Below are 16134 nucleotides of genomic sequence, written 5' to 3' on the forward strand. Positions count from 1 at the left end.
GCATCACCTTCGATCGACACCAAGGGTGCACAGTCGATCGACAGTCCTTCATCTTCGACAGCTTCCTCTCGCAAGGCAGAGTGACCACTCTTCAGTAAAACGGGCATAACATCTGCTACATGATGCTGATTGACCTCAAACCGGCGGCATTGGAAAACTAACTCAAATCTATATCTTCTGTGGAAAGATGGGCTAAATCTAACGGTGGTGATGTCTCCATCCATAGCTAAACATCTGGCGTGTCAATGCAGCTCTGCATTCAAAAGGCTCCAAAAGACACCAAAATCACCACTTTCCTCCAAATCGTCCATGAACCTCTAAATACTCTAAATAGACTCTATATAGTAGTAAATATATATTAAAACACTTATAAACCATGGCTAAAAGTGGGTAAAATCTATGGCCTATCATTAATCACTGTGGAAAATATTTTATAAACCCTAGTTTCCGGGTATTCTTAGAATCAACGGATCTAATTCTATCTGTAGAAGCTTCCGCCCCATCATAAATCATGCTCCACTTACTATTATCATCATGATTAGTGATGAATGAATCTTACTAACAAAATATTTATTGGCCTCTTATAGCCTATTAAGTAAAACCCAAAATAGCCCAACAAAGATCCTAACTAACTATATCATCTTTTTTTTATGCAACTGACTACATCATCCAAAAAACTGAATTAACTCAAAATTATACAAATCTTCACATACATAGAACGAACCAAGATCCTAACTGACTATATCATCCTTTTTTATGTAACTCATTATATCATCCAAAAAACTAAATTAACAAAAAATTATACAAAATCTTCACACACACAGAAATTTACATTACATAAATATTTAACAAGTACATAATGTAGATACAAACAATTATAAGCAGTTTTTGCCAATAAAAGATAAGTAAAAACTAAGTTTGTGTATCATGAGCATGTATGGTCAGTGTACATCTGTAGACGCGTACATATTAATGAGAGCAAGCGCGTTGCTAGTCATCCGAGAAACCTTAATAACATGTCCCCTAACCAAATCTTTCACTGCCGCTTTGGCTCCAGCGCCTTGACCGAAACCATCCATACATGTATCATCATTGGTGAGAGCTGCACTGACCCATGTCTTAACGTCCGACATAACCATCTCAAATTTCGAACTATTCTTGTGGTTAATCGAATCCAGCTCTCTCAACGAATCTTGGAGCTCAGTCACTGAGTCTCCAATCTCCTCTAGGCAATCAGCAACCGCACCCGCTTCAAAACGTGTTAGCCCGTTTCCGCTATGAGGAATGTTCTTGATGAATTTAGTTGCGGATTTAGCGAAAAAGACGGTGAGATTGAGGGCGGTGACGGTGAGCTTTTGAGGGTTGGAATCGATAGTTAAGGCGTAAGGAGATAGAGAAATGTAGCAAAGGATTTTGTATAGTGTGAGATTGCATGATTTTTGATGTAATCTAAGTTGGTATGATTTGAGAATTTTGATTGATGAGGATGTGATGAAGAGATGAAGAGCAATGGAGAGAAAAAGATTTGGATTTGAGATAAGATTTTCATCTTTTTTGAAAGAGAAGAATGGACCGAGGTGATACTGGAGTGTACTATATATATATATTATTTTTTTAGAACACACAATGAGATTTTTTTTTTTTTTGAACATGAGATATATATATATATATATATATATATATATATGATACATATAACTTGTAAAAAGAAAATTAGTTGAGTATATTAAATTATTAATAACTCAATCATTCATATCCAACAATAACTTATTTGATTGAAGCTGAGGTTTTTGGTGGGAAAGCTTACGAATTCTCCTTTAATGTATGCTCCTTATGTCATATATATTATTAAAATATATTTTCTGTATTGCTAAAAAAATAAAAATATATTTTCTGTATTGCTAAAACAATCAAAATATATCTATTTTCTCCTTTAAACTGGATAGCATGGATTGCCATATTTTAAAGAATATAACTAGAATAGAATCTGTGCCCATGCGCGGCTAAGTTTCATTTAAACATTTATTTTGTTCTATAGATTGTTTCAGTTTGTCTTTTCTATCTTTTAGAATGATCGTAGTTCGTCACTGGGATCTGAAAGCCGAATATAAGTCATTGTATATGAAGTGTCAACCAAAAGTCAAGACCAGCTCTAACTCTAAATGAGTCATCTTGAACTATTAATCATAATCTTAATTTTCCATCTAGTTTTAAATGGTTTGAGATCCTTTAGAAATATTTCATATAATAAAATTTAAATGATTTAGATGAACTCGTGTTTGATAGTTAAAAATTAAAATATAACATTTGAAGTCCAAAATATGACACTAATTTAACAGATTATATATATTTTAATTTTTAATTTTTAATTTCATATACAAATGAATATTTTTTTTTAAAGTATAACAATATATTTTTGAATTTTATTTTCAAAAAGCACTTAATTTCAATTTCAATTATCAGTAAAATATAATTAAAATAGTAAAATATAATTAAAATATTTTAAGTGATTTTAATTTTAATTTTTAAATCAAAACTGAATTAATTTTAATTTTTAATTATATTTTTTTAAATATTTTGTTATAACAACTTTATAAGGAAAGTTGTTTATTTGTATTTCAAATAAAATATTAAAATATGAAAAGATATTGTAATTAAATTGTATGCAGTTTGATAAATCTTTTAAGGAATGGTCCAAATAAAAAATCATATATAAAAAAAGTCATAGAACTCTCATTTAATTGATTAGATAAATCGATATGATAAATATTCTAGGAAAAGGATACATAGAATAAAGTAAATTTATTAATTAAAGTTTCCATTCATGTATTTGTCTCGTGGGTTATTTTGATGTCACTAGTCTCGTCAAACTTTAAATATGAAACCTTTTTGGACTTCAAATAAATGACTCCGGTCTCCAAAATGACTTAAGAATGTTATGAATTACTTATAGTTATATTCGGATCTACTATGTATCACAATATAGTAAATATGTTTAGTTTAGTCATCATACACACCATTTAACTCATATTGCCACATGTTATTCAAAAGAAAAAGCAAGCATATTGAGGTAATAAAGATAGGAAAAAAGTTTGCTAGCTACACGAAGTTTACTATAATATGGTGGAAACCATCTGATATATCCAAATATGTCAATAACTACACGACGTTTATGTTAATACATGCCACATATACAACGAATCATTTAATATGTTAACAAGATCATAATAAGGTTTAATTGATTTTAAGATAAATTAATGGGGTTATTATGTAATATTCTAACGTAAACCCCAAATAACAAAGGAAAACCCGACCCGACCCGACCCAACTCCGTTAAACCGAGAAGACTATCCCTAAATTGATTTCAGAAAGAAAGACAGAGAGAAAGAGAGATGGAATTGGGTGGAGGATCGAGCAATAATCTAAAGAACAAGGCAACTGAAGGCACTGTGCTTTGTTACTGTGGGTTTCCGGCCAAGATAGCTCAAGCTTGGACAGACAAGAATCCGGGTCGAAGGTTCTATGGGTGTGAACGATAAAAGGTATACGATAAGTGTGAATCATGTATATATTCGCATGGAGTTCCTTGGGAAGTTTTTAATTTTGTTTTTGTGTTAGAGAGGAGGTGAATGCAAAAAATTTCAATGGTTTGATGAGGGAGAAGCTTTTGGATGGCAAAAGAAAGCTTTGATTGAAGCTAGAAACGAAATTCGCGAGAAGAACAAGATTATTACGGAATTGATGAAGGCCATTTCAAAGCTTCGAAGTGATTTGGTCAAAAAAGAAGAGGCGAAAGAAGACATCATTAACGCTTTTCTCAAACTCTGAAGTTGTTATTGGAAGGAATGCTCAAGACATGATCCACTACAAGAAAATAGCTCTATTGCAATAATGATTTATTGTTGCAATATGCTCATATATTGTTGCAAATATGAAATTGCAATAAATTGTGACAAATTTTAACTTCCTGATGTTAGAATGTTGCAAATTCGTGTTTATTGCATATACGTAGCAAAATTAACAACAAATTAAAATGTTGCTATTATGTCATATTATTGCAACAATTTTTTTAAGCAATTTTGTTGTATATTTACAACGTATTTTGTAACCATATATGGTGGCAAGTCATTGCTACGTAAAATATATAGCAAACAACATTGCAAATTTGCATTTTTTATTTTTGAAATTTAGTAATATTAATGCAACAAAATATATAGAAAAAAATTTTCGGTACAATTGCAACGTATGGTTGCAATTTAAAATTGTTACAAAATTTGTTATATAAAAGATATAGCAATTGTTGTTGCAAAATTTCCTATTATTACTTTTTTTTTGACAATGAACGGCTATTCTATTACTCAAACTTGAGGTGGTCTGGATAACCAAACCGGAATAGAACAACCAATAAAATAAAGTTCCCTATGAAAAGACCTAGCAGTCTTAGCTAGAGAATCAGAAATCTGATTTTGCGTGCGTGGAACATAGGTGATCTTGAAGTCCGGGAAACAGATCTGCAGAATCTCAATCCTTTCTAATCCTACAATTACTTTAAATAATACATTTGGTGCAAAAAATTTGACGGTGAATACTATATGGTTAACAATTAATATTTTAATAAATTAATAGATATCTATTATGTTGCATAGATTAATTGTTTAGTATTCTTTTATAAGAAATATTAGATGTGTTATTTAGTTTTACGTTATATTTATTTTATAATAAAAAAAGTCAAATGACCAATTTTATTTAGTAAATTAAAATATTTAAAAAATTCAACAAAATGCATTAATAGAGAAAACAAGCAATAATTTAAAACTAGAAAAAAAACTAATAAAACCTTACAAAAATAACAAAAGCAGCCAATTTAAACATGGTTGTTGACACCGGTGGATAGAATAGCTGGACAAAGAATCGCAATCATTTTCTCCAAGCCGTCAAGTTTGCTCAGCCTTTCTTTGATATCTTCATTTTATTGAGAAATGTCTTGTACCTTTTTCTTGAACTCATCATTTTCTAAGTTGCTTTCAATGGTGACTGGCTTTTTACCATTGAGTGAAACCTCACTAAGAAGAGCTCCAAGACCAAACACACGACCTTTTGTTGAATCAACCAACTGTAGAATATAATATATGTAAAACAAAAAAAAATCTATGAAGAAATCTAGGAAAATAAAAAGATTTTTAGAATTGTTGCATTACCTTCAAATACATTTGATTCTTTTTCTCAGAAGTTAGCTCTTCTGTGATTAGGATATCATCTTCAAGCATATGATCAGTGATGTTAGGAGTTTTCAAGGCTCCTAAGACAAATGCTGTAGTATAAATGATTGTCGAACCAGTTCTGAGGGATATCAAAGCACTGAGAATGCAAGTACTCACTTAATCTAAGTGCAACCAATGATTTAGATGGGTTTTAATCTATGACTAAAACTAGAAAGCAATAACAGAATGATACTTCTTGACTAAGGGAAAAGAGAACTCATGGGCATAGGGATTAGACCTTGGGTGATCAAGTATCAAACTAAGGATGGCAAATGATCAATCAAACTATCAACCTTAAGCCTAGACACAATTCTAAGCAAGCTCTATGTCTAGATGAATGCTCATTTGCTAACATATCTCAAACATCAAATGTCTTTGGTTGAATAATATGAAAGCAATCATAACTAGCAAGTCCAATGGCTATCTTAGCACCTCTAACAACAAGTGTCTTTGGCAAAGTATGCTAAAAGCTAAGAAGAGTTGTCTCGGGCATTTCCTCGAACACCTTTCGGGGGGAAAAATGCCTAAGGTTCAATTACTCAGTGGCCAACTCAGAAGATGCTTTATGCTCACTCTACTAGCAAGGAAATATGAATGATCTACACTAAAACATCCTAGTTCTAACCTAATCACCCTCAATCTCCCTAACCCATGAATTCAAAAGGTGATTACTCACTAATCTCCATGATTCCTCTTAAACCCATGTTGGATTTCAGATTAATCATGTAGAGAAACACAGGAAATAGATAAGAACACAGAATTCTCAATAATAAACTGATCAATTGATTCAAAGAGATCACTTTCCAAAGATTTTTGGTGGTTTTTCTAAGAACAAAGATGATCCCCCTCTTGGTGGCTCCTAGAGTATTAAAACATAGGTTTAGAAAATAAAAACGTGCATAATGAAATGACCAAAAGGCCCTTGAGAAATCACAAGTTCGAGTAGAAATAAAACGCGCAGCGACCTCAGCCCGTCGCTCCGACAAGTCGCTCTAGGCTTCGGGAGCGACCTCGCTGTGTCGCTGCGAGAGGTCGCTCCGGGTTCCTTCTCGCGTCTCTGGGTGATGAAACCGCGAGCGACTTCTCCCTGTCGCTCCCATAACGTCGCTCTCAGCTGGAGCGACCTCGCTGTGTCGCTCCGAGAGGTCGCTCCGGGCTCGTTCTCGCGTCTCCGAGTGATGAAACCGCGAGCGACTTCTCCCTGTCGCTCTGGTTAGGTCGCTCCAGTAGGGTGATCAGAGCGACTTGGTGGTGTCGCTCCAGACTGGTCGCTCCCATGCCTTGCTCGCCCAATGACCACTCTAAACACTCATTTTTGAGCTCCAAATGCCTCCAAGTGCCTCCAAGAACTCCATGTGGTACTCCAATACCTGATAAGGACTCATGTATGCAAAATGCAACCTAAACATGGCTAAATCCTAATCTATATGATCAAAATGCACATGGATAAATGGATAAAACAATAGAAATATGCAAGATATCAACTCCCCCAAACTTGTTCTTTACTTGTCCACAAGTGAACTTTCTAGAACTCATAGGGAGAGAGGTTGAAGGTGGGAGCTCATAGCCAAAAGAAACACCACTAGCAAACACAATTAGCCCACTCTCTTATTACACTCTAGCTTCTCTAGGCCTATCTCAACTCCTTTTGTCCCTACACTCATCATCAAGCATCCACACATTCAAATCTGCCAACTCTCACATTCATTAAGCATAAGATATCAAGTGAATTCTTGCAAATGGTCAGTTGGTCCAAGTCATTTGGTTGGGTAAGGGAAGGTTTTTATTCAAGTGATTCAAGAGGTTCAAAACATATGATCTTTAAGGTGGTTTACTCTCAAAACAAGTAGCCTTGACATTGCACATAATATATCTAAGAAAGGGACCAACTCATGCATACAATGCTCAATCTCCATTGTTCTACCCTTTTCCCAAACATATAAGTTACACATTCACTCTCAAATGTCAAACCCAACTCACACCTCTCACCAAAAGATTCTAAAAACATCAGCTCTTTTTCCTTGAAATCTATAAGGGATTTTTCACAACCTCAAAATGTCTCTCAGCTCCTAACAACTTTGCTAGCCCCCTTTTTCTTTTTTTTTTTTTTTTTTTTTTTTTTTAGGTTGGGAGCCAAGACTTTTCAAAACTAGAGCTGGAGGTTCTCTACTTATCCCAATAAATCAATTCACTTGAGCACAAGAATCTATCCTTTTTATTTCTCCCAAATCATGATTACAACGCTCACCCTCCCACCTATAGCTAGACAATAGAGTGTCCAATCCAGCAAAAATGAAGATCAAGCATTGTCGTTCCCGATACTCTCAACATTATGCACATGTAAAACTTTCCGAAGAAGGCCTCACTCATCAAACAATGAAAGCTTAAAAGGAAGGAAAGGTTTTGGGAGTGGTCTACCACTAGAGTTTGTCAAAAAGAATGGCATAAAAGATGTGACAACTCAAGTGTGTATAGCCATGACTCAGTACACAAGAGACCCTAAGCAAGAAGCATTAAGTTCATTCAGTTCAAATAAGGTTGTAGCTGGCTTCAAAGACTGAGTTTCTACAATCAACAAGTTTCAAGAAGAGTTTTCAAGGCTCGAAACATAAAAGTCTTTTCGAGAGGTGCATGGCTACTCAGGTGCAACGTAGTGTTCTTTACAAGGCATTTAAAATCATTGCTCCCAATGCAAGTGAATGCAACCTATATGCTCTAGACTCTCCTAATGGTGCAAATGATGCAAACTAAATGAAAAATCTTTTTTTTTTTTTTTTTTTATGCAAATAGGTGTGCAATGCATGACTCAAATGAAACACAATCAAAGCAAACTTGAGATACACAGTCTCTGTGTGGTCAAGAAAAGAGAGAGATACCGAGAAGAAAAATAATATGCAAAAATGAAATGGTATATACAAGGGAGAGAAAGAAGTACCTCCTATGGATAGTAGGTGGGGGCAGATGCCCCAGCATCGTCGTCGTCAGGAGGGAAGGTGGTGTAGTAACCACCAGATGCTGAACCGGAGCCTCCATACCATGGTTGGCTCTCAACCTCGTCAATCTCGTCCTCACTGTCTGAAGAAGCGAGGGATGGGGATTTGTTGCCGGAAGTGGAAGGTTGAGTGGGTGGGTTCCTCCACTTACGCTGAAGCTGCGCAGCAGTGAGGGGGAAGCCAAGAGCATCAGGCGGGGGTGGAGGCTGGGGGTTTGAGGTGTTCGCGAAAGCGAAATCGGCTGAGCTACATCCAGCTATTCCTCCCCTAGTTAAGACATCAGCTACTTTCTTCATGAACTTTGCTGAAGTCTTTGCCTGCTTCTTCACAGTCTTGCTGAGCGCCTTGCACTTATCCTTCAGCTTTTCTATCGTTCTGTCCTGAGCTTTGTTCCACCTCTGGAGACGACCAATGTGGTCATGAGCATCACGGAGAGCTCCAGGGGGAAGGACTCCGTCATGGGGCTTGAAGTAGTAGCGCGGAGGTCCATAGATATGCTCAGATGTGTCTGCAACAGGCGAATCAGGTTGCGTAGGGACACTCCTTTTCCTTGATGGAGCTGCTTGAATTGGATCGAGAGGCCCGTGTTCTCCGAGAAAGTACTCCTGGGGAATGTTGAAGCTGACAGCTCCAGGTATCTCTAAACTCGTCAGGTTCCGGTTTGGAAGAACCACCTCGACTGGCTTGCCCTGCAAGTAGTAGTGGTAGACGTAGTCCTTCCCATACATCCCACTGAAATAGGTGGCAATCCTCAAGTAGGTGCCATCAATGAACCTAGGCCCCGCTGCGTCCTTTCCCAAGGGAACATTCAGAAATTGGAGCAGTGGTGTGATCATTCCGCCTATCCCCATCTTTGGGCGTGAATCAGTGGTGTACCACGCCCAGTCTCTGTAGTGCTCGAGACGGCCCACAAAGAAACTGACCATCCCAAAGGTAGCATAGATGTCAGTGCTGGGAAGGGGTAACACTCCAGGTTGAGCGTAGGGACGGATAGCCGGACAGAGCAGTCGCATGTCTTCCTCAGTAACCGTACCAGCTTGCTTCCGTGGGTAAAAAGCATGGACTAGCAATCTGTGGAGGTAGCGTACAGACGGGTGTCGGATGTGTGAGTTCTTGTCCGCCCCGGTAGAGTGCTTGTTTCCAGTGATCAACTTCCAGAGCTCTGTGGGGAGGTTCTCACACTTGGGAAGTGAGTGGTCTTCTAGGTCTTGGAACCCCATGACCCTCCCAATGTCCTTGAAGTTCATGTTGTATTCTCTTCCATTGACCTTGAACCTGATTTTTCCCCATCCTTGTCTCACATGCGCCGTGTCGTGGTAAGTGACCACAAGAGAGGATAGGAACTGACAAGTGACATCCTTGTAGAAAGGATAAGCCATGGTGAGGAGTTTTGGCATCTTCAAATGTCCCAGCATCGCCTCAATATCAGACTCTAGACCCAACTCCTTCAGCAAATCGAGGTCGGCAAACCTGGTTGGAGCCCAAGTGACTCCATTCTTCAAATGATCATATAGCTCCTCCACAGATGGAGTTTTCGCTCTGTCTCGATCAACAGCAACCCCTTTGCCCTTTGACATCTTGGCTTTCTTCGTAGGTGCCGGCTCATCTTCACTCTCAGTTTCACCTTCCTCATGGGTGGGAACTGGTACACTTTTCCCTGCCCTCTTCTCGTGTTCTTTCGATTTCCTTGCAGCCAACGTCTGCTGTCGCACAGTCCTCTGCGTCCCTGAGCCAGTTGGCTCGCTGGTTAAAGCTTTTCCTCTTAGGGCAAACTCTTGACTTTCGGCTTCTTGCCTCTCAGCTTCCAACCTTCCCTTTGTCTTCTTAACCATTTTCACCTGAAAAATTACAAACTTGGAAATGGATAAGTAGATGGAAGTAAAGAAAAGCAAGACTTTGCAAGTGAAAATTTTGCAAAAGTGAACTTAACAGGTGAATTTTTCAGTTTAAACTCAAGTTCAACACAATGCAACAATGTAACATCTTAACGCATCTAGTCCACCCACAAACACACCCAATTAAGATCAAATTCGAAAACCCCCAAATCCATGAACCCTAATTTTGCCAAAGTGCAATTTAAACTCAATTTCACCATTAATTCAACAACCCAACTTGATAGATAAACTTTCCCTAGTCTATTTCACCACACTCTAGCAAGAAAAGGACCAAATTTCGACTTTCAAATTCTAGGGTTCATGGACCTACGAATTTGAATTTAAAAACTCAATACCTTGCTCTGGATGAAAGGAAATGGTGAATGGGTAGTGAAGAATAGACTACAGGGGCGAAAGCTTGGATTTAGAAACAAGAACTAGTTGATTTGGGTGAGAATTGAGAAGGTTTTGGGAATTTTGGTGTGGGTGAGTTTGAGAGAGTTTGTGAGTTTGTGAGAGGAGGGGAGAGTGATAGAGATGGAGTCGCAGGGGTTGGGGTAGGTTTAGGGTCGTCCGGTTCGGTCTAGGGTGGCTAGGGTCGGTTTACTTGAATTAAACCGGGGTTTAGAGTTAGGAAACTTACCTGGACCGGTTCGGGAGCGACGTGAGGGTGTCGCTGGGAGAGGTCGCTCCCGAGTCGTTTCCTCGCGTCGTGTTTCGACTAAACCGCGAGCGACCTTGGAGTGTCGCTCTAGAAACCTCGCTCTGAGCTGGAGCGACTTCAAGGTGTCGCTCTAGGACGTCGCTCCGGGTCATTTTTTTAGCTCCGTTTCGTCGAAACCGCGAGCGACTCCGAGGTGTCGCTCCCATAACGTCGCTCCCATCTGGAGCGACCTTTCGACCTCGCTCCGAGACCTCGCTCTGAGGCGATTTTTCTTGATCCGGCGACGAAAACGCGAGCGACCTTGGAGTGTCGCTCTCGAAACCTCGCTCCCAGCTGGAGCGACCTTGAGGTGTCGCTGTGAGACCTCGCTCCCACGCACGACTCCTGCTCAAAACTGAACCGATCAAGCACCTGCACACAACTTCTCTCTTTTTTTTTTTTTTTTTTTTATGCAATAAGATGAAAAATGAAAATACCAATGCAATATATACAAGGATACGCATGGGACTTCCTCCCAAGTGAGCTTGTTTTAAGTCCCGAGCTTGACTTTGCCTCCTTTTAGATTAGGCCGGGGTAGGATCAGACAGTGGAGTTGAAACTCCATCTTCCTCTGGTGCAGTAGCCATGTAGAGCTTAACCCTTTGTCCATTGACTGTGAAGTCTCTTCCATCAGTGCTCCACAAAACTATTGCTCCATATGGCCTAACCTCCTTGACTTTGAAAGGACCGGACCACCTTGACTTAAGCTTTCCTGGAAACAACTTCAGCCTAGAGTTGTAGAGAAGAACTTGATCTCCTTCTTTAAACTCTCTCTTCAGGATATTCTTGTCATGGAAAGCCTTAGTCTTCTCCTTGTAGATTCTTGAGTTCTCAAAAGCATCCATTCTTATCTCATCAAGCTCGTGTAGCTGAAAGAGCCTTTTCTCCTTGGCACTCTTGATGTCAAAGTTCAGCAACTTTATTGCCCATAGTGCCTTGTACTCAAGCTCCACTGGCAGATGGCAAGCTTTCCCATACACTAGGTTGAAAGGTGTGGTGCCCAGTGGTGTCTTGTACGCTGTCCTATAAGCCCAAAGTGCATCGTCAAGCTTATTGGACCAATCCTTCCTTGTAATCCCCACAATCTTCTCCAGAATAGATTTGATCTCCCTGTTAGAAATCTCAACTTGGCCACTTGTTTGGGGATGATAAGGAGTTGCCACCTTGTGCTTCACACCGTTCTTCTTGAGAAGTCCCTCAAGCAGTTTGTTAATGAAGTGGGAACCTCCATCACTGATTACAACTCTTGGAACTCCAAACCTTGGGAAGATGATGCTCTTGAACATCTTGATTACAACTCTAGCATCATTGGTGGGGCTTGCAATGGCTTCCACCCATTTGGAGACATAATCAACAGCCACAAGGATATATTTGTTGCCAAAAGATGATGGAAATGGTCCCATGAAGTCAATACCCCAGACATCAAACACTTCAACTTCAAGGATTGGATTTTGAGGCATCTCATTCCTCTTGGTGATGTTTCCTCTTCTTTGGCAAGAATCACACTTCGAAACAAAGTCTTGTGTATCCTTGAACATATGTGGCCACCAGAATCCAGCTTGTAATACTTTTGCAACTGTTTTGAAGGTGGCAAAGTGACCTCCATAGGATGATCCATGACACTGTGCAAGGATCCCATCAATCTCCTCATTTGCAACCACTCTCCTATAAAGCTGATCCTTGCAGAGAATGTAGAGGTAGGGCTCATCCCAGTAGTATCTTTTCACATCCTTATAGAACTTCTTCTTGGCATAGCCCACAAGATTCAGAGGTTCTTTTCCTGTGGCTAGGTAGTTCACTAAATCGGCATACCAAGGTTCTTTCTCCTCTGTTGCTTGGACTTCTTCCAGCTTCCTACCAGTCTCACAGACTGCTATCACTGCTTCGATAGCCATGATCTGCTCCTCAGGAAGTCCTTCGTCAATAGGGATACCAGACTCTACCCTCAACCTGGACAAATGATCAGCTACTCCATTCTCAACTCCGGGTTTGTCTTTGATTTCCATATCAAACTCTTGGAGCAAAAGGATCCACCTCAAAAGCCTGGGTTTTGCATCCTTCTTGGCCAAAAGGTGTCTCAAGGCAGCATGATCGGTGTAGACAATGACTTTAGACCCAACCAAGTAGCTCCTGAACTTCTCAAAGGCAAAAACAATTGCCAGCATCTCTTTCTCTGTTGTGGCATACCTCATCTGAGCATCATTGAGGGTTTGGCTGGCATAGTAGATCACATGGGTTTTGCCATCTTTCTTCTGCCCCAAAACAGCTCCCACAGCATAGTCACTGGCGTCACACATGATCTCAAAAGGAAAATCCCAATCAGGTGGCTGGACAATTGGGGCACTAACGAGTTCACCTTTTAGCTTCTTGAAAGCTTGTAGGCATTCCACATCAAAACTGAAGGTAGCTTCCTTGCACAGCAGCCTGGTCAAAGGTCTAGTTATCAAGGAGAAATCCTTGATGAACCTCCTGTAGAATCCAGCATGGCCAAGAAAACTCCGGATGTCTTTCACTGTCTTTGGTGGAGGCAGACCAACCATAACATCGATTTTGGCTTTATCCACCTCAATCCCCTTCTCTGAAATCTTGTGTCCTAGCACAATCCCTTCCTTGACCATGAAGTGACACTTCTCCCAATTCAGCACAAGGTTGGTGTCTTCACATCTCTGTAGGACCCTGCACAAATTTGACAAACAAGCAGAAAACGAAGATCCATAGACAGAGAAATCATCCATAAATACCTCCACAACATCCTCAATCAGATCAGAGAAAATTGACATCATGCACCTTTGAAAGGTGGCTGGAGCATTACATAGACCAAATGGCATCCTTCGATATGCAAAGGTACCATATGGACATGTGAATGTCGTTTTCTCTTGATCATTGGGATGTATGGGGATTTGGAAAAATCCTGAATACCCATCAAGGAAACAATAGAATGGGTGATTTGCAAGTCTCTCAAGCATCTGATCAATAAATGGTAATGGAAAATGATCCTTTCTAGATGCAGAGTTTAGTTTTCGGTAATCAATGCACATTCTATGACATGTGATGGTTCTTGTTGGTATCAATTCATCCTTGTCATTCTTAATCACAGTGATACCACCTTTCTTTGGTACAACATGCACAGGTGATACCCATTTAGAATCTGAGATAGGGTAAATAACACCAGCATCTAGGAGTTTAAGAATCTCTTTCTTTACAACATCCTTCAGGTTAGGATTTAACCTTCTTTGATGCTCGATAGAAGTCATTGATTCATCCTCAAGATGTATCCTATGCATGCACAGAGAGGGTGATATCCCCTTGATGTCATCTAGTGAGTAACCTATTGCCTTTCTAAATCTTTTAAGTGTTCTCAAAAGTTCAGATAGCTCACTTTCAGTAAGTTCACTACTCACAATGACAGGGTAAGTTTCATTAGGACCAAGAAATGCATACCTTACACCATGGGGAAGAGGTTTAAGCTCCACTTTAGGTGCCTTAAGTTCACTCCAGTCATCTTGCTGGTTGTCCTCTTGTTGAGTGACTGAGACTTCTTGGTGAACCATCTGGGGAAGCTCCTCGTACTGATCCTCACTGAAAAACCCCTGGTGTGAATCCAGCATCATCCCATAGGCAGTACTCTCCAGGTTCTCAACCACCTCAGCCTCTTTCTCTACAGTCAAAGCATGCTGTAGAGGGTCCTCTAGTGACAACTCTTCAAGGATTTCATCAGCAAGGGCGTCCATCTCTTCAATGTAGAACACCTGCCCTTGAACTGTTGGCCTCCTCATTACCTCCTTGATGTCGAAATGGAGAACGTGCCCTTTACCCAGATGGAGATCAATCTTGCCTTCTTTCACATTAACAATGGCTCCAGCTGTGGCTAAGAAAGGCCTTCCAAGGATTAAAGGGTCTTGAGCTTCTTCACCCATTTCAAGCACTACAAAGTCTGTAGGGATCTCATAATTTCCAACCATCACTGGGAGGTCCTCTAAGATACCCACAGGGTACTTAACTGAACGATCAGCCAATACCAGAGAAAGTCTACACTTCTTGTACTGAGTGAAACCGAGCTTCTTAGCAACAGATAGGGGCATCAAGCTGACACTAGCTCCCAAATCGCAGAGACACCTATCGAATACCATAGGCCCAAGAGCACAAGGTAATGTGAAGCATCCTGGATCTTCTAGCTTCTTTGGTATGACCAGCCTCTGAATGATAGCACTGCACTCATGAGTGAGAATCACCATGCCCTCCATCTCTTTCTTCTTTGCAGCTACAGCATCTTTTAGGAACTTACTGTACTGAGGAATCAGCATGAAAGCATCAATAATGGGCATTGTGACCTGGACTTCACTCATTTGCTTGTCAAACAGAGCTTTGTACTTCTCTAGCAACTGCCTCTTGAATCGACCTGGGAATGGAAGCTTAGGTTCATAGGCAGGAGGAACAAAAGAACTTTCACTTGCAGGAGTGACAACTTCACCATCTTTAACTGTTTTCTTCTCTTCTCCAACCTTTCCTTTTCCTTTGGCTTCCACTATCTTTTCCAAGATCTCGTCATTGATCTTCTCATCAACAATCACCACTTCATCATCTATGGTGATGGCAACCCCCTCACTTTGTTTCTCAGCATCCTTGGTGAGAGCTCTCTGAGGTAACTCCTTACCACTCCTGAGAGTGATAGCTTTCATGGTTTCCTTGGGGTTTTGCTCAGACTTTCCAGGTAGAGAACCTTGTTGGCGATTTTGTTGAGTGTTCATGGCAGCAAACTGGTTCTCCAAAGCTCTGAACTTGTTGTTGAGCTCATTGTAGCTCCCATCAATCTTTGAGTGAAGATTCTTCAACTCATAGCCAACATGCTTCTCACTTCTTGTTTGAGATTCCAGGATTTGTTTCAGTAGAGCATCAGTGCTGCTGACTTGAGGGGTGGAGGTAGAGGGATTAGATTGTTGTTGGGAAGAATTGTTGCCTTTGTTGTTGAAACCAGGAGGAGGGTTTTGCTGTGGTTGATAGCTGCCTTGCTGATTGTTTCGAGGCTGGTAACCACTCTGATGGTTGTTGGAATAGGATTTCTGTTGGTAGTTGTTGTACTGAAAGTTGGGCTCTTTCTTGTACCAGCTACCATTGTTGTTGATGAAACACAACTCTTCCTGACCTTCCAAACCTTCAACTTCATGGACAACAGCTGGTGTCTCTTGGGTTGGGTTGCCAACAAAGTGCAGCTGCTCTTGGGTAGCTTTATCAGCAAGGAGGATGTCTATCTTATCTTGTAGAGCTTTCAACTCCTTCCTCGTTTGCTTATCATCAGATCTACT

General features: G+C 40.0%; 1 protein-coding gene and 1 pseudogene across 1 annotated transcript; both read right to left on the reverse strand.

Moving 5' to 3' along the window:
* Positions 1 to 769: 769 nt before the first annotated feature.
* Positions 770 to 1655, reverse strand: LOC106393198 (annotated as a pseudogene).
* A 6966-nt stretch (positions 1656 to 8621) lies between these two features.
* Positions 8622 to 15462, reverse strand: LOC125585956. The gene is made up of 5 exons (XM_048755694.1): positions 12303 to 15462; positions 10269 to 10309; positions 9673 to 10092; positions 9283 to 9612; positions 8622 to 8762 (listed from the first exon to the last, which is right to left on the reverse strand). The coding sequence occupies exons 1-5, from the start codon at positions 15175 to 15177 to the stop codon at positions 8622 to 8624; spliced, it is 3807 nt and encodes a 1268-aa protein (XP_048611651.1). The 5' UTR covers positions 15178 to 15462.
* Positions 15463 to 16134: the final 672 nt, after the last annotated feature.

The sequence above is a fragment of the Brassica napus genome, chromosome C4 (assembly GCF_020379485.1).
Source record: "Brassica napus cultivar Da-Ae chromosome C4, Da-Ae, whole genome shotgun sequence".
Lineage (NCBI taxonomy): Eukaryota > Viridiplantae > Streptophyta > Magnoliopsida > Brassicales > Brassicaceae > Brassica > Brassica napus.